The following is a 19,766-nucleotide window of genomic DNA, read 5'->3' on the forward strand; positions in this document are numbered from 1 at the left end:
TTCATGGTTTGAGCAGGGGTGGGGAACTGTTTTTCTGTCAACAGCCATTTGGATATTTATAACATCATTTGTGGGCCATACAGAATTATCAACTTAAAAATTAGCTTGCTGTATTTGGTCAGATATTTAATTAACTCACCCCTAATGCCTCGGCAAGGCCAGACCAAATGATTTCTCGGGCCTTATATGGCCTGCAGGCCGGATGTTCCCCACCCCTGGCCTAGTGAAGTTCTGGTAAGAGCATTTGTGACTAGCTGTCCTATAGATTTGAGCCAGTGCTGGAAACTGGACAGTTTCTAATTTTAAGACTCCTTTTAACTTAGGAATGCCCTCTGATGGTGATAGGTAGAGTTGACCTGCTTTTACTCTAGCTTGTGTCCTTGCTTGTAATTATGTGGAAAGTGCATAATCAGAGGCACTACTATAATGGTATTTTTAATATTCTCATCTCTCCAGGATAAAAACCCAAATTGTTTATAAAAACAGAAGCATCACGTGCTTGTTTAATACCCTAAAACTCATATTTTACATCATGTTTTTTAAGTTGTGGGTTATGAAATCACTTTATTGGTTGAAACCGCTGAGTTTATGGCTCAGAGATTCATACCTTTAAGTCTATGGCTCAAAGATTCTTATCTTTAATCAGTGTTTTTCAAATGTGGATCATGACTAGTTAATGGATAATGAAATCAATTTAGTGGATTATAACCATCATTTAAAAAAGTAGAACAGAAACTAAAAAGAATATATCAAATTGGTTTCCAAAGACTAAAATTAAATAAAACTTTTTTTTGTGTTACATATTTGCATTTACATGTGTGTATTTGGTCACAATTTAATAGTGTATTTCTCAGAATTGCAGCCAAGCATTTGAAATCCACTAATTATTGTAATAGCCCCATCTACTGGTACTTAAGGATATCACCACTGAAGGATTTTAGTAAGACCTATGGTTATTTTTATGCTTTGTGCCTTTGTATGGATTTTTCCTTTGTGATTTGATAAGTATATATATATTCTGAATAATAATATTTGTCAATATATATATGTAGATTCTTTCTGATCAATACCAGATGCAGGATGCGTTGGAGAAATCTGATCATTTGATGGCTGTAACCAAAGATCTGTTTGTTGATTTTCCTCGTAGACGCACAGGTAAAATATTCAATTCAAACAAAATCTCCTTTTTATTTTATTTATAGGCACAAATGGATATTTGGAAGAATTTAAAATATTTTTTCAGGCATTATATTATTTATATTACAAGTATTTTAGAGTGGATAGCATATAAGAATTATTAGGTATACATTCATTATAATTTGTTTGCTTTTCACTGGTAATCTTAACTATTACAAATTACTCAACTAAGGAAAAGTAAAGTGTTATTATCTATTAAAATATTTTGTGGTGCAGGGTACTAGATTTTATAATTTAAAATAGGACTTGATTTTTATTTTACTAATATTAAATTATCATATAATTGAAGTATCTGTTTATATGTAAACTAGCGTTCGGGTTGCAGGAAAAATCCTGCAATAGGGTTTCCTGCTGCACTCTACCCCGCCCCGCCTGCTCTCCTCCCCTGTCCCCCGCCCCGCCTTCTCCGCCAGCCCCCCTGCTTTTCTCCCTTCTCCACCAGCCCGCTCTCCTTCCTTCTCCCCTGGCCCCGCCTCCGCTCCTCCATTCTCTCCCGCCCCGCCTTCTCCGCCAGCCCACCCGCTCTCCTCCCTTCGCCCCTGGCCCCGCCTCCACTCCTCCCTTCTCCCCCGGCCCCGCCTCCGCTCCTCCCTTCTCCTCCCCCCGGCTTGCTTGCTTCTCCACAGCTTTGCTCCCTTCAGCAGCTCTTGGCTTCTTTCTATGCTGTCTTGATATGCAAATTAGCCGCCATCTTTGTTGGGGTAATACTCGTCCTGATTGGTTGGTGGGCGTGGCTTGGTGTAGCGAAGGTGCGGTCAATTTGCATATTTGTCTATTATTAGATAGGATTGAGTAAAACTTAATTTGAAATCTAAAGCAACATGTCTCTCTCTGAGAGGAACTTCCCGTCTCCTAATTCAGTATTATTCATAATGAGTATATAATCCATTTTTTATTTTAATCCCTAAAAAGGAATAATTAGTTTTTAGTTTAAGGTTTGAATCCTGGCTCAGCCAATTATCATTGTGACTCTGGTCCAGTTGCTTCAGGTTTATGAGTTTCAGTTTATTTATCTGTAAAATAATAATAGTAACAACCTCATAGAATTTTGTTAGGGTAAAATTATTTAATTATATGTAAAAGCACCTTAGAACTATGCCTGGTATATAGTAAGTACTGTATAAGAGTGAGCTGCTGTTGTCTTTAAAGATTTTCATATCCTGATACAAACCTATGGCGGTATATAGTGCTTGTGAAATTACTTTAGTGAAATGAAACAAAGTCATCACGGCATTTTCTTTCTGCAGGGTTTCCGAATGTAACAGTGGCTCCTGATTCCTCTCAAGGGCCCATCGTGCTAAATCAAGACCCCGTCACCCAGGCCATCCTTGGTGACTCTGTTGTGGAGCCTCAGGTAATGTGCTCTGCTTACAGCCAAAATGCTCATGCCAAAATTAAGTTTAAGTTGATGTAGGTATCGTGGTAAGCATTTCAAAAGCTTAAATGCCAACAAATACCAAGATGTGGTTGCTGGAATTGCTCTTAATTATATTGCACCTTCTGTGAGTATAGTGTTTGTGCTAAGATAGGGCTGGATAATAATAGCTAACACATATTGAGCATTTACCTAGTAGGTAGGCACTATTATCCTCATTTAGCAGATAAAAAAAACAGAGGCTCAGAAAATTTCTAAGTGACCTGTCCAAGATCACATAGCTAGTTAGCATCAGAGATGACATTCAAATCTAGACTTCTAGCTCCATAAGACTGCTGCCACCATCTGCCAGTGTGGAAACAGCAAGGAGTCTTCCGCTTTGAAGTCAGGTGGTTCTGTGTTCATATTTTGCTACTTACTAGGTGTTTGATCTTGAATTAACTTCTGAAATGGCTTAGCGTGTTTTTTGTTAAATAGAATATACCTGGTATGGTTGTTTCTTCTAATGTATTAGTATGTTTAAAAAGTAGCTACCCAGGAAATTTGGCATTTATTGACTAGTTATATGGGACAATTGTAGTATAGCAGTAAAACATTAACTAGCTGTATCCTAATATAATTAGAACTCATAATTAATAAAAATGTTTAGAATTTTGAGATAGTAAACATTTTTTAAAAGTCCATGAAGCCCTGGCCAATGTGGCTCAGTTGGTTGGGTGTCGTCCCATGCACCAAAAAGTCGCTGGTTTGATTCCCCGTCAGGGTCCATTGCCTATGTAGTGGGCATGTAGGAGGCAGCGTTCGATGTTTCTCTTTCACATTCATATTTTCTCTCTCCCTTTTTCTCTCTCTAAAATCAATTAAAACATTTTTTAAAATCCCATGAAGAACTTAATACTAAAATAAAACTCTGGCCCAGCTGGCGTGGCTCAGTGGTTGAGTGTTGACCTATGAACCAGGAGGTCATGGTTCGATTCCCGGTCAGGGCATATTCCCGGGTTTCGGGCTCAATCCCCAGTGTGGGGTGTGCAGGAGGCAGCCGATCAGTGATTCTCTCTAATCATTCATGTTTCTCTCTCACCTTTCCTCTCTGAAATCATCTATGTATATAAAGAGCCAGGATCCGTAATGTCCAAAATGACTGGAGGCTCGACCCAACGCCAGGCTGTGCACGCAGCAGGCTCGGGTGGGAGGGGACTTGTGGCAGTGGGGACGGGGGCGGGAGAGGTGAGGCCCGGCGGGGGGCGGTCTGTACTCCCCACATGGCCAGGGCGGCTGTGAGCGCTCCTGATGGCCCACAGGCGCTGCTTCAGCTCGGCCTGCCGGCTCCGCTTGGCCCCATTCACAGAAGCGCAGGCACCACCTCCATGCCACACCCCCACTTCCGTCAGTCCCACCGGCCCTGAGGCGCCCTCCCCAAGCTGTTTCCTGGAAGATCCCGCCCTCAGAGTGTGCCTGGCTCCTGAGGAGGTGGGCGGCACCGCAGGCAACATTTGGTGGCCATTATTCTGCCTACCACAGTATGAATCAGAGAGAATAAAGTGAAAAAGGACAACGGCCACAAACATTTAAATCTGGAAGGCGGATGAATGTGGTCCGTGCCTTAGCAGCCCGAGGACATTGCCCCTGAAGTGAACCCTAAGCCAGGAGTGAGAAGGGGGCACCAGGGGTTACCCTACAAAACCCCCAAAGGCGCCCGTGTTAATGAACTAAGTACCCCTGGAAGTGGGAGCAAAGCTGGGGCCAAAAACAGGAGGATTGGTCTACAAAGGGCTCTAAACCTCAGATTTCCTTCTCCCCTCCTCACAGGTGGGCAGCTGTCTTGTCCCTGCCTCAACAAAGACAGAAGGTTCATTGTCCTGAGAGGATAAAACAGGGTCAGGACAGTTGGGAGGGGCAGCCCTATGACCCACCAGTGGCTTATTTGACTGCTCCATCCTGAATGCGGGAAGCCCGCCTCCCATCCCATCACCTGGGGCCCCTCCCCTCTGGCTCCCAGACAGTGAAGTCAGGGCTAAACTCTCCAGACAGGACACTCCAGAATTTATTCCCTTCAATGTCTGATTATATTAACAACAAATATTTTGTTACTGTTGTTTCATTTCCTGTTTGTTTTCATTTTATTCTCCCTGCATACTGTTTTCTCCAAATTGTTTGTTTTTTTCCTGTTTGTATTAGTTCTCTTTCAGAGTCCAACTCACCAAGAAAAGAATACCTAAATAGGTTGGCATCAGAGATTTCCCAACGAAATAGCCCAACCCCAACTCTCGGTATTGAACCTCTGAGTCAACCAGCCCTCATACCCCCTTCCCCCCCCACATAGGGCTACTCAGCAGATTGCTTTCATAAACTGTTTTTTATATTCTTTAAGCAATTACAGGAAAATGCAAAGGTCTTAAGTGGTCAGTATAATGGCTCTTGACAATTGTATGCACATGTGCAACCCATACCTCACTCAAGATATAGCTCATTTCCATCTCCCCAGAAAGTTTCCTCATGCGCCAGTCAACACCTCCCCCACCACAGAGGCAACCGCTATGCTATTCAATCTCTTAGACATGAGCAGATAACCAGGGGTCATCAGTATTTGAGAAAAACCTCTAATATAACAAAAATAAATAGAATTTTGAGGAAACAATATGCAGGGGGGGGGGAAACTTAAAAACAAAACTATTATTTCTATATTCAGACTTAGGAAAATATATGGCACATGTGAAATACAAATTAGATGTTGTTTTGGGGGGAAAACACTTTGAGAATGAATAAAACAAAACAAAAAAGTTCTTAGACTTAGATAATATCGTAGCAGAAATGCAAACTTACTTAAAAGGGGTCAGCAGTCCGACTGGTGTGGCTCAGTTGGTTAGGCATCGTACCCTGCACCAGGAGGTTGCTGGATTCCCTGTTAGGGCACATGCCCTGGTTGTGGGCCTATTGATGTTTCTCTTTCTCTCTCTCTCTCTCTCTCTCTCTCTCTCTCTCTCTCTCTCCCCTATTCCCTTTCTCTCTCTAAAAATCAATAAACTATTCTTTAAAATAATAAAATAAAATAAAATGGGCCAGCAAACTATAGCCTGCAGCCAAATCCAGCTCCACCTGCTTTTTAAATAAAGTTTTATTGGAACACAGCTACACCCATTTGGGTTTTTTAAATCTTTATTGTTGAGAATATTACAATGTCTCCTTTTTTTCCTTCCATTGCCCCCTCCACCCTGTTCCTGCCCTGCCCCAGGCCTTCACCACCCTATTGTCTGTGTCCATAGGTAATGCATATCCTATCTAATAAAATGGTAATATGCAAATTAACTGTCACTCCATCACAAAGATGGTGGTGCCCATAGCCACAAGATGGAGGCACCCAGTCCTCTCAGCCCTGCCGGAGTCCCCCAGTCCCGGGGGGATGGTCCCTGAGAGCGGGCAGCTTGAGCAGCCTGGCGAAATGCTTGCTTTGTCGCTGTGGCAACGAGGCAAGCGTTCACCCCGGCTGCAGAGGGCTTCTGGGCAGCGGGCACGGCGATGAGGCAAGCATTCCGCTCCTGGCCGCGATGGGCCTCTGGGCCACAGAGAGCCTCTGGGAAGCGGGCGCAGAGTGGCCAGGCCCTTCAGAGAGCTACTGGCACACAGATTTGTGTGCAGGGCTACTAGTCTTAATAATAAAAGGCTAATATACAAATGGTTGTTACGCGCGATCAGCAGGAGGCCTCGTCCACCACCCGGTGGGTCTTGATGGGGGATGTGAGGCTGTTTCCTGTGTCCCCCGCCCGGCGGGGCTTGACGGGGGTGGGGCTTGCCGGGTCTGGGTCTCATGCGATTGTGAGGCATGCGTGGGTGGGCAGGGACTTGACTCTGGGTCCCACAGCGCATCCTAGTCTCTGACAGGAGGGAGCTTTTCATATACATTTTACTAATTTTCTTTCATCTCTGACACTTCTATTATAGAGAAAGGGCAAATAGCAATATTAAATTATTTCCTATAATTAATTCCCTTTTAATGTGCATGAATTTCATGCACCTGGCCACTAGTTAAAGATATAAAAGAATAAAATAAAATAAAACTTCTGCCTGGCCATTGTGGCTCAGAGGTTGAGCGTCGACCTATGAACCAAGAGGTCATGGTTTGATTCCCTGTCAGGTACATGCCTGGGTTGTGGACTCAGTCCCCAATGGGGGCGGGGGTGGGGAAACATGAAAGAGGCAGCTGGTCAATGATTCTTATCATTGATGTTTCAGTCTCTCTCCCTTTCCTTTCTTCTCTGAAATCAATAAAGATATACTTAAAAAATAAATAAAACTTTTTATGAATGACTAGAGGCCCAATGCATGAAGATTCATGCAAGAACGGGCCTTCCTTCCCCTGGCTACCAGCACTTCCTTCGCTCTGGCCGGAGCTGCCTTTTCGCTCGGCCCGGAGCCACCTTTCCGCCTTCCCAAGCTGCCCAGAGGCCCAGAGCAGCTGGGGCGGTGCGGAATGCCGGCCTCATCGCCATGGTGACTATGCAAGCGTCCCGCCCTGCCCCTGGCTGCTCGGCGCCTGTGTATGCAAATTAACCTGCCATCTTTGTTGGGTTAATTTGCATACTCCTGATTGGCTGGTGGGTGTCGCAAAGGTACGGTCAATTTGCATCTTACTCTTTTATTAGTGTAGATTAGGACTCAGTACCTGTTTAATGCATTTCCTCGTTATTCATATCTTCTATGAGAAAAGAGAATCATCAATTAGAGGGATGATCCTAGGGCAGTGATGGGCAACCTTTTGAGCTTGGTGTGTCAAACTTCACCAAAAAACTGAGCATAACTTGGGTAGTGTGTCACTTTGAGGAAAAAACATTATTTCGCAAATGTTTCATCCTCAGGAGCAGCAAATGTTTCATCCTCGGCATGCGGCCACCTCAGTGGCCGCGTATCATCAGAAATGCCTACGCGTGTCAGTGCTGACACGCGTGTCATAGGTTCGCCATCACTGTCCTAGGGAATTACAAGGTCCGGAATAATTAAAGACTTGTAAAGTACACTGTTTTCTTACAAAGACAGTTCAATAGAATGTTACATATATTTTAAATAGCCAAAACCCATTAGTATATCCCTAGGAAAAAACCATTTATATTTTGGCACTTATTAAAATGGTAGCTTTCAGATAATTGTGGACTCTGTCATGGGGCTGGAGAATTGTCAAGAGCTGAGGTTAGAGAGATAGGATGGAGCTAGGTTATGAAATTAGGAGTAGAGCTACTAAAGCAGGGGTGGGGAACGTCTGGCCCGAGGGCTGTATAAAGCTCTCAAAATATTTGTTTTGGCCCTGCCAAGGCATTAGAGGTGAGTTAATGAAATGTTTGACCAAATATAGCAGGCCAATTTTTAAGCTGATAATTTTGTATGGCCCGAGAATGATTTTATAAATATCCAAATGGCCCTTTGCAGAAAAAAACGTTGCCCACCTCTGCACTAAAGGATTTTGAGAACTGAGACACGATGAAATTGGCTGGAATGTGGAAGATGGATTGGGAGGGACAAAATTGGCGAGAGGATCTGGTTAGAAGACTCAGGTTGGAGTCTTAGTGAGAAGTGGTGAGGACCAGTCCCAAAGCAGTGGCAGTAGGGAAGAAGATAGAAGGGAAGAGGGAGAGTTGTGAGAGTAAAAAGGGGTGGAATTGATAGGGTTGGGTGCTGATTGGATGTGACAAATGAGAAAGACAAATAATTCCCATTGCTTGCTTGAGCATCTGAATGAATGGCGATACTGTTTATGGTCTTAGGTAATCGGGCAGGAATGACAGGAGAGGCTTAGGAGGATGAACTGTTTTAGAGCTGTTGAGTAGGATGATTTACCAGAGAAATCTTTTAGGCATTTAGGCAGTTGGATATAAATGTCCAGGGTTCAAGAAAGATAGAGAATTGCAAATTAATAGCATTCAACTTGTAATTGCAGCTTTGAAATGAAATACAGTCATTTAGTAAGTGAGTCAGATGAGAAGAGAATAAGGGTCCAAAGGAAGGACCTTGAGTCATATCAGATATAAGGGAGGGCTAGAAAAAGAACCAGTAGAGGAGATTGGGAAGGAACAGACAAAAGAATAGAAGACCCAGGAAAATACGGTATAATGGAAGTTAAAAGGAGGAGTGTATCAAGAAAGATATGAGTGGTCATTAATATCTGATGAGTCAGAGAAATAAAGGAAAGCAAAGACTGAAAAATATCCATTAGATTTAAGAACTGGTGTGTTGATGTTGACTTGTAGAGGACAGTCTGAGTGGAGTGGCAGAGCAGAAGCAAGGTGGCAGGGCATAGATGGCGAATGGGAGTGGGGGACAACTCGTTCTAGAAGTTTGGTGGTGAAAGAGAGAAGATAAATAGTAGCTTGAGGGGGAATTGGGTCAGGATAAGATGGGAGAGACTTGGTCACATTTAAATGTGGATGAGCTGAAGCCAGTACGGAGAGAGAGGTTGAAGATGCAGGAGAGAGAAGGGGAAATTGGTGGAGTGGAGGAGGTGAGAGGATTTGGGTTATAAAACACATGGAGCAGCCTTAGAAAGAGAGACCTCTCTTCTGTTATGAAAAAAGAAAAAAAAGAATGAGTGTGCATATAACCAACTTGTGTTGTTATTTTTATGTTGAGAAAGGCTCTTAACGAAATAGATGATGAAGAAGAAGAAACTGTTAACAGCCAGTCAGAGGAAAGTGAGAATGAGTTGGATAACTCTTTAAACTCTCAGTCTAACATGAATGCAGACAGGTATGTATATATGACATAGGTATAAGTACAACACTTTTCTTTTATTCCAAGACCATTTTTTCCAGCTTTATTGAGATATCATTGATAGGTAATCTTGTGTATATTTAAGGTGCACAACTTGTTGATTTGATACATTAACGTATGCAAAATGATCACCATAGCATTATCTAATTCTCTATCACATCACATAATTACCATTTCTTTTTTATGGTGAGAGCATTTAAGATCTATTCATTTAGCAAATTTCAAGTATATAATACAGGATTATTAGCTATAATCACTATGCTGTGCATTAGATCTCTAGAAGTTATTCATCTTATTACTAGAAGTCTTTATCCCTTTACCATTTCCCCATTTTCCCTGCCCCAGCCTCTGTTAACCACCATTCTACTTTGTTTCTGTGAGTTCAGCTTTTTTAGATTTCACATATAAGTAATATAGTATTTGTCTTTCTCTGTCTCACTTATCTCACTTAGCATAATGCCCTCAGGTTTCATTTACATGTCACAAATGGTAGGATTTCCTTTTTTTTTTTTTTCATGGCTGGATAGTATTTCATTATCTATCTATCTATCTATCTATCTATCTATCTATCTATCTATCTATCTATCATCTATCTACCTATTTCCCATCTTCTTTATTCATTCACCTGTCGACAGACACTTAGGTTGTTTCCATATCTTGGCAATTGTGAATAATGCTGCAATCAATATGGGAATACAGATATCTCTTTTGGGTCCCGTTTTCATTTCCTTTGGCTATATACCCAGAAGTGGGATTGCTAGATCATATGGTAGTAATATTTTTTTAGGAACCGCTATACTGTTTTCCATAGTGGTGGCACCAATTTATATTCCCATCAACAGTGCACAAGGATTCCCTTTTCTCCACATTCTCAGCAACACTTGTTATCTTTTGACTTTTTGATAATAACCATTCTAATGGGCATGAAGTGATATCTCATTGTGATTTTGATTTGCATTTCCCTGATTAGTAATGTTGAGTACTTTTTATGTACCTGTTGGTTGTTGGCTATTTGTATATCTTTGTTTAGGTCTTCTGCCTTTGAGTGAGTGTGTGTGTGTGTGTGTGTGTGTGTGTGTATTTGTAGGAAACTGAATTAAGTTTCATTTATTTTAGGGCAAACTCAAAAGGGTTCTTTTCTTTTTTTTAGTAATCCCAGCACATTATTACAAAAAAAAAAACCAACCCCCAAACAAAACCCAACCTGCTGGGTGTGGGGACCATGCTTGTGAACACAGTCCCAACAGTACTATTTTGGTGGTTGATATTTTTCAGAGCATTTCGTTTTTCATTTCCAGAGATCATTGTTAGCAAAGTCCTGTGGGATACTACAAAGTTCTCATTAGCTGTTCTTTAATGTGTAACATTATGCTTGATAAATAAAGGGTGCCTCTGCCCATTTTAAAATTCAGATTTTAAAAAATTCTTTATTGTTTACAGTGTTACATATGTCTCCCCTTTCCCCCATTGACTCTCCCCAGCCACTCCCACCCCCAGCACAGCCCTCACACCCCTAGTGCCTGTGTTCATTGGTTATGCTATATGCATGCATACAAGTCCTTTGGTTGATCTCCTCCTCTTCCCCATCCCCCATCCCCCCAACCCCACCTTCCTTCTGAAGTTTGGTGTACCATGTTTATTGATTTGCGGATATTGTACCATCCTTGCATCCCTGGAGTAAATCTTACTTGGTCATGGTGTATGATCTTTCTAATGTAATGTTGAATCCTATTTCTTAGAATTTTGTTGAGGATTTTAGCATCTATGTTCATCAGGGATATTGGCCTGTAATTCTCTTTCCTTTTAGTGTCTTTATCTGGTTTTGGGATTAGGGTAATGCTGGATTCATAGAGCTTGGATGTGCCTTCCTTTTGAATTTTTTGGAATAGTCTGGGGAGGATAGGTTTTAGTTCTTCTTTGACTGTTTGGTAAAACTCTCCAATGAAGCTATCTGGCCCAGGGTTTTTGTTTACGGGAAGTGTTTTTTGTTTTTTTTTTTAATTGTTTAAAGTATTACAAATAGTAGAATATATGTCTCCTTTTTCCCCTATTGACCTCCCCCCAGCCTCCCCCAACCCCACGGCACATGTCCTCACCCTCCTAGTGTCTGTGTCCATTGGTTATGCTTCTATGCATGCATATAAGTAATTTGGTTGATCTCTTACTCCCCGCCCCCCCCCCCCGGCCCCCCCCCCCCCCCCACACAACACTCCCCTGCCTTCCCGCTGAAGTTTGAAAGTCTGTTCAATGCTTCTTTGTCTCTCTATCTATTTTAGCTCATCAGTTTATGATGTTCATTATATTCCACAAATGCGTGAGATCATGTAATGTTTATCTTTCACTGGCTGGCTTATTTTGCTTAGCATAATGTTCTCCAGTTCCATCCATGGTGTTGGAAATGGTAAGAATTCCTTCCTCTTTATAGCAGCGTAGTATTCCACTGTGTAGATGTACCACATTTTTTCTAATCCACTCATCTGCTGATGGGCACTTAGGCTGTTTCCAAATCTTAGCTATGGTGAATTGTACTGCTATGAACATAGGGATGCATATATCCTTTCTGATTGGTATTTCTGTTTTCTTGGGATATATTCCTAGAAGTGGTATTACTGGGTAAAATGGCAGTTCTATTTTTAATTTTTTGAGGAAATGCCATACTGTCTTCCACAGTGGCTGCACCAGTCTGCATTCCTACCAGCAGTGCAAGAGGGTTCCTTTTTCTCTACATCCTCTCCAGCACTTGTCATTTGTTGATGATGGCCATTCTGACAGGTGTGAGATAGTACTCGTTGTTTTGATTTGCATCTCTCGGATGATTAGTGACTTTAAGCATGTTTTCATATGTCTCTCGGCCTTCTGTATGTCCTCTTTCAAAAAGTGTCTATTTAGGTCCTTTGCCCATTTTTTTTTATTGGATTGTTTATCTTTCTTTTGTTAAATTGTATGAGTTCCCTATAAATTTTGGAGATTAAACCTTTATTGGAGATAACGTTGGCAAATATGTTCTCCCAGCCGTGGGCTTTCTTGCTGTTTTGTTGATGGTTTCTTTTGCTGTGCAGAAGCTTTTTGTTTTATGTAGTCCCATTTGTTTATTTTCTCCTTAGTTTCCATTGCCTTAGGAGTTTTATCAGCAAAGATACTGCTACGACAAATGTTTGCTATTTTGCTGCCCATGGTTTCTTCTAAGATTTTTATGGTTTCCTGCCTTACATTTAAGTCCTTTATCCACTTTGAGTTTACTTTTGTGTATGGTGTAAGTTGGTGGTCTAGTTTCATTTTTTTGCATCTATCTGTCCAATTTTTCCAATACCATTTATTGAAGAGACTGTCTTGACTCCATTGTATGCTCTTGCCTCCTTTGTCAAATATTGATTGAGCATAGTGGCTTGGGTCGATTTCTGGGTTCTCTGTTCTGTTCCATTGGTCTATATGTCTGTGCTTGTGCCAGTACCTGGCAATTTTGAGAACAGTGGCTTTGTAATATAGGTTGATATCTGGTATTGTGATTCCTCCAATATTGTTCTTTTTTCTCAAGATTGCTGCAGCTTTTCAGTGTCTTTTTTTATTTCATATGTATTTTTGGAGAGTTTGTTCTAGGTCTTTGAAATATGCTGTCGGTATTTTAATGGGGATTGTATTTAATCTATAGATTGGGTAGTATGGACATTTTAATGATGTTGATTCTATCAATCCATGAACACAGTATATTCTTCCATTTGTTTATGTCTTTTTTTAACGTACTGTAGTTTTCCGAGTAAAGGTCTTTTACCTCCTTAGTTAAGTTTATTCCTAGGTATCTTAACTTTTTGGTGCAGTGGTAAATGGGATTTTTTTTTTTCCATTTCTCTTTCTGTGAGTTCATTACTGGTGTATAAAGAAGCCATAGATTTCTGGGCGTTAATTTTGTATCCTGCTACATTGCCCAATTCATTTATTAAGTCTAGTAGTTTTTCGATGGAGTCTTTAGGGTTTTCAATATACAATATCATGTCATCTGAAAATAATGACAATTTTACCTTTTATTTTCTGATTTGGATGCCTTTTATTTCTTCTTCTTGTCTCATCTCTATGACTAGTACTTCCAGTACTATGTCGAACTGGAGTGGTGAAAGTGGGCATCCCTGTCTTGTTCCTGTTCTTAGGGGAAACGGTTTTAGTTTTTGCCCATTGAGTATGAGGTTGGCTGTAGGTTTGTCATATATGGCTTTTATTATGTTGAGGTCTGATCCCTCTATTCCCACTTTGCTGAGAGGTTTTATCAGGAAAGGGTGTTGTATTTTGTCAAATGCCTTTTCTGCATTAATTGATATGATTATGTGATTTTTGTCTCCAATTTGTTTATGTGATGTATCACGTTTATTGATTTTTTGATATTGTACCAACCTTGCATCCCTGGAATAAATCCCACTTGGTCATGGTGTATGATCTTTCTAATGTAATGCTGGATCCGATTTGCTAGAATTTTGTTGAGGATTTTAGCATCTATGTTCATCAGGGATATTGGCCTGTAATTCTCTTTTTTTGGAGTGTCTTTATCCGGTTTTGGGATTAGGGTAATGCTGGTTTCTTAGAAAGAACTCGGAAGTGTGCCTTCCTCTTTAATTTTTTGGAATTTTAATAAAGAAAAAATAAAGAAAATAATTTTTTTTAATAGTCTGAGAAGGATAGGTTTTTTTTTTTAATGTTTTTAAATATATTTTATTGATTTTTACAGAGAGGAAGGGAGAGGGATAGAGAGTTAGAAACATCGATGGAAGAGAAACATTGATCAGCTGCCTCCTGCACACCTCCCACTGGGGATGTGCCCACAACCATGGTACATGCCCTTGACCGGAATCGAACCTGGGTCCCTTCAGTATGCAGGCTGACGCTCTATCCACTGAGCCAAACCGGTTAGAGCGAGAAGGATAGGTTTTAGTTCTTTGAATGTTTGGTAAAACTCCCCTGTGAAGCCATCCGGTCCAGGGCTTTTGTTTGCTGGACGTTTTTTGATTACTCCTTCCATTTCCTCCATAGTTATGGGTCTATTAAGATTTTTTGTTTCTTCCGGATTGAGTTTTGGGAGGTTGTATTTTTTAGGAATGTGTCCATTTTTCTTCTAGGTTGACCAATTTGTTGGAATATAGTTGTTCATAGTATTTTTTTTTTTTAACAATTTTTTGTTTTTCTGTGGGGTCTGTTGTTATTTCGCCTCTTTCATTTCTGATTTTGTTTATTTGGGTCCTCTCTCTTTGCTTCTTGGTGAGCCTGGCTAGAGGATCATCAAATCTTTTTTATCCTTTCAAAGAACCAGCTCTTGGTTTTATTGTTCTTTTGGCATTTTTTTTTTTTTTTTTGGTCTCTATGTCATTTATTTCTGCTCTGATCTTTATTATTTTCTTCCTTCTGCTCATTCTGGGCTTTTCTTGTTACTCTCTTTCTAATTCTTTGTAGAGTTAGATAATTTATTACCAGTTTTTCTTGTATTTTGAGGTAGGCCTATAATACTATGAACTTCCCTCTCAGGACTGCTTTCACTGTGTCCCATACATTTTGGATTGTTGTGTTTTCATTGTCATTTGTTTCCAGGATGTTTTTTATTTCTTCTTTGACCTCTTTGGTAACCCAATTGTTGTTTAATAACATGCTATTTAATCTCCAAGTGTTTGACTTTTTTTTATTATAGTTGATTTCTAATATTATTCCATTGTGATCTGAGGAGATGCTTGATATTTCTATCTTCTTGAATTTGTAGAGATTTAGCCTGTGTCCTAATATGTGATCTATCTTTGAAAATATCTTATGTGCACTTAAGAAGAATGTATATTCTGTAGCTTTGGGGTGAAATATTCTGAAGATGTCAAGTCCATCTGATCTAGTGAGTCATTTAGGATTGCTATTTCTTCGTTGATTTTTGTCTAGAGGATTTATCCAGTGATGTCAATGGAGTATTAAAGTCCCCTACTATGATTGTATTGCTATCGATCTCTCCCTTGATATCTGCCAGAAGTTTTTTTTTATGTATTTGGGTGCTCCTGCATTGGGTGCATATATGTTTACCAGAGTTATATCCTCTTGTTGTATCGATCCCTTTAGTGTTATGAAGTGACCTTTCTTGTCTCTTGTTATCGCCTTTACTTTGAGGTCTATTTTGTCAGATACAAGTATTGCTACCCCAGTTTTGTTTGTTTTTTTCATTTTCTTTTGTCTGAATGATATTTTTTCATCCCTTTATTTTCAGTCTGTGTGAGTCCTTTGTCCTGAAGTGGGTCTCTTATAGACAGCCACTCGATGGGTCATATTTTCTTATCCATTCAGCCACTCGATGTCTTTTGATTGGAGCATTTAATCCATTTACATGTAAGGTTATAATTGATAGGTACTTGTTTATAGACATTTTTATTCTTTATGCCTGTATTCCTTCTTCCCTTTCCTTTTCTTCTTTTTATAACAGTCTCTTTAGCATTTCTTGCATTGCTGACTTGGTAGTGATAAACTTCCTTATCCTTTTTTTTGTGAAGTTCCTGATTTACCCTTCAATTTTGCATGTTATCCTTGCTGAATAGAGTATTCTTGGATTCAGTCCCTTGCTTTGCATCACTTTGTATACTTCATTCCATCTCCTTGTGGCCTGATGTGTTTCTGCTGAGAAATCAGTTGATAATCTATTGGGAGATCCCTTGTAGGTAACTCTCTGTCTCTCTCTTGCGGCCTTTAAGATTCTCTCTTTGTTGTTAACATTTGCCATTGTAACTATGACGTGTCTTGGTGTGGGTCTTTTGGGGTTCATCTTGTTTAGGACTCTCTGTACTTGTGTGACTTTTCTCTTCCCCAAATCAGGGAAGTTTTCTGTCATTATTTCTTCAAATATGTTTTCTAATCCTTGCTCCTCTTCTTGTCATTCCAGCACCCCTATTATATAGATGTTACTTCTTTTCATGTTGTCCCAAAGCTCCCTTAGGCTCTCCTCCTACTTTCTAAATTTTTCTCCAATTGCTGTTCAGATTGGGTAAGTTTTCTGCCCTGTCTTCTAACTCGCTAATTCGGTCCTCTGCTTCTAGTCTACTGTTGAAACCTTCCATTGTGTTTTTTATTGTAGCTATATCATTCATGGTTTTTTTTCTTGATTCTTACATAAGTTGTTGATTTTCTCATCCAGCTGGTTTAGGAACTGTGTGACCCTTACTTTGAATTCTTTTTCTGACATATTGCATGCCTCCGTTTCATTTAGTTCTTTTTCTGATGATTCCTTCTTTTCTTTCCTTTGGGGGTTGTTTCTGTCTCCCCATTTTTGCTCTCACTGAGGAGTCCAGGTGCCAAGTCTCATGGGGCCTGTGGTTGAAGGAGAGGGTCACAAACTCCAGGACTCTTTGGAGGTCCCAGGTGCTGGTAGCACAGGGCCTGTGGCTGAGTTGGCGGGACTATCATGCACTCTGAGACTCACTGGAGGGCCCAGGTGCTAGTTCGCATGGGGCCTGTGGCTGAAGCAGCCCGCTTGGCGGGAGGGTCATGTACTTTGATACTCTCCGCAGGGCCCATGCACTGGGTAGCGTGGGGCCTTTGGCTGAAGTGGCGGGCTTGGCGGGAGGGTTGTGCACTCTGGGACTTGACCGAGGGCCCAGGCGCCGGGTAACGTGGGGCCTGCGGCTGAAGTGGTGAGCTTGGTGGGAGGGGATTGTATTCTGGGACTCACAGGAATTTGCGGCTGGGGAGGCAGGAGTCCTGAAGTCTGTGCATATGCAGATGAGGTAGCAGGTCTTTGGCCGGAATGAAAATCAGATATTTTTTGGCTATTGTTGTATGAATTCTTTGTATATTTTGGATATTAACCTCTTATTAGATATATGAATTACAAATATTTTCTCCCATTTTGTAAGTTGCCTTTTCATTTTGTTGATTGTTTCTTTTGCAGAAACTGTTTGATGTAGTCCCATATTCATTTTTGCTTTTATTGCTTATGCTTTGGGTATCCTATATAATAAAAGGGTAATACGCAAATTGACCCTAATGGCAGAACGACTGGGAATGACCAGTCGCTATGATGCGCACTGACCACCAGGGGGCAGATGCTCAATGCAGGAGCTGCCCCCTAGTGGTCAGTGCGCTCCCACAGAGGGACCTCTGCTCAACCACAAGCTGAGCTGATGGCTACGAGTACAGCGGCGGTGGTGGGAGCCTCTCCCAAATCCTCGGCAGTCTGACATCCCCCAAGGGCTCCCGGTCTGCCAGAGGGATGTCTGAGTGCCAGCTTAGGCCTGATCCCCCAGGGAACTCCCGGACTGCAAGAGGGCGCCGGCTGGGCTGAGGGACCCCCTGAGTGCACGAATTTTTGTGCACTGGGCCTCTAGTCATATATAAAAATTGTTACCAGATCCATGTTGCTGTGTGGTTTTTTTTCTAGGAATTTTACCATTTCATGTCTTATGTTGAAGTCTTTTATCTATTTAGAGTTAATTTTTGTGAGTGATATAAGATAGAGGTCCAATTTTATTCTTCTGTTCTTGTTTATCCAATTTCCCCAGTACTATTTATTGAAGAAACTGTCCTTCCCCATTGTCAAATATTCATAGACTGTTATGTGAGTGTTTTTCCTGGCTCTTGCTTCTGTTCTACTGGTCTTTGTGTCTTTTTACTCCATCTATTTTCTGCTAACCATTTAACTTTTTGATTGCATACACTCTATCCTTTTACCCACCCCTTTTGTTTTTGATGTCACTATTTACATCTTTTTTATACTTTGTATACATTAACAATGTATTGTAGTTATAGCTATTTTTAATACCTTTGTTCTTTAATCTTTATACTAGAACTGAGTAGTTAATATATCACTATATTACAGTATTAGGCTAGTCTGAATATGACAATATTCTCATGATTACTAGTCTGTTGTTTATTTTCAAATGTTTTCATGTTACTAATTAGTGCCTTTTTATTTAATCTTGAAAAATTTCTATCAGCATTTTTTTGTCAGGCAGGTTTAGTGGTGATGAATTCCCTCAGCTTTTATTTATTAGGGAAAGTCTTGCCTTCATTTCTGAAGGACAGTTTTGCTGGGCAAAGTATTCCTGGTTGGTAGTTTCTTTCTTTTAGCACTTTGAATATATCATTTCATTCTCTCCTGGCCTGTAAGACCTCTTGAAAACTTCAAGCGCATTTACTATGTTTTATGCCATCTTCTTTTATTAGTTGAAAGTATATTCTTAATTTAAGAATGTTTTTATTTTGATATTTGAAAAAAAAATAAGAATAGTATAAAAATTCTTGTATACTTTTTACTTAGATTCACTAATTGTTAACATTGTCTATATTTGCTATATCATTTTTCTCTATATATTTATACACAATGCATACACACGTATTTGGAAGTGAGCTGCATACTTCATGTTCTTTTATCCCTCAATATGTGAGTGGATATTTCCTAAAGGACAAGATCATGCATTCACACAGTCACAGTACAATAATTACAATGGATAAATTACATTGACTCAATTCTATTATCTAATCTGTAGATCTTATTTAGGTTTATTTGCCCCTTTAGTATTATTTATGGTCAACCTTTTTTAGTGTTTTAAGAATCAATCATGATCTCTTATTACATTTTGTTTTCATGTCTCTTTCATCTTCTTTAATCTGGAAACTTCTTTTAGTGTTTCCTTGTTTTTCATAACATTTACAGATCTGAAGACATAGAGGCCAATTATTTTATAGAATATCCTCTAATTTGACTTTGGTATTTCTTTGTGATTGGACTCAGGTTATACATTTTGTACAGGAATACCTCTGAAGTGAGGCTAAGTCCTCAGTGCATGACATCAGAAGGAAATGATATCATTAGTTCCATTATTAGTTTGTCTATTTTGTTAAATTTTTAAAGAACCAGGATTTTGATTTACCAATTAGAGCTACTATTTTTCTGATTTCTTTCTCATCAAATTTTGCTTTTGTCTTTATTTCCTTTCTTGTTCTTTTGTTTTGGTTTACTTTTTTCTCTAGCATTTAGAATTGGGAATTGATTTTCATTCTTTTTTCTTAATTGACAGATCTATTTCAGGTTCTGAATTTTTCTCTCATCACTACTTTAAATGTGTACCATATATTCTAATATATAGTGTTTTGTTATTTTAGAAATTAGGTAATTTAACTTTAGATTTTCCCCTTTTACCTAAGAGTTGTTTAATATGTTTAAAAAATGTTTCCAGATAGAAAAGCCTCTTTGTTTTTTTGTTTTATTACTTCTAGTTTTATTTCATTACATTCAGAGTTTGTAATATTTCTACATGTGGAACTTAGTGATGTTTTCTTTGTGACCTAATAGATCAAATTTTTGTGAATGTTCTGTGTGTGTGCTTGAGAAGAAGGTGTATTCTCTATTAACAAGGTATAAAGTTCTAAATGTATAGCCACAAGATCTACCTCATTGATTATCTTCTGTATCCCTATTTATTTTTATCAAATCTTA

General features: G+C 39.8%; 1 protein-coding gene across 4 annotated transcripts in view; it reads left to right on the forward strand.

The window, feature by feature from the left end:
* Positions 1-19,766, forward strand: part of SPICE1 (spindle and centriole associated protein 1) — a 69,178-nt gene that overhangs the window by 16,665 nt on the left and 32,747 nt on the right. For 3 of the 4 annotated variants that reach the window (XM_079766550.1, XM_079766552.1, XM_079766551.1), the window contains exons 5-7: positions 1,053-1,155; positions 2,445-2,551; positions 9,192-9,304. In XM_079766550.1, coding sequence (XP_079622676.1) covers positions 1,053-1,155; positions 2,445-2,551; positions 9,192-9,304 — 323 coding nt within the window. The remainder of the gene's footprint in view (positions 1-1,052; positions 1,156-2,444; positions 2,552-9,191; positions 9,305-19,766) is intronic. The other variant, XM_079766553.1, reaches the window with a different exon arrangement.

This window comes from Cnephaeus nilssonii, assembly GCF_951640355.1.
Source record: "Cnephaeus nilssonii genome assembly, chromosome: 3".
Classification (NCBI taxonomy): Eukaryota; Metazoa; Chordata; class Mammalia; order Chiroptera; family Vespertilionidae; genus Cnephaeus; species Cnephaeus nilssonii.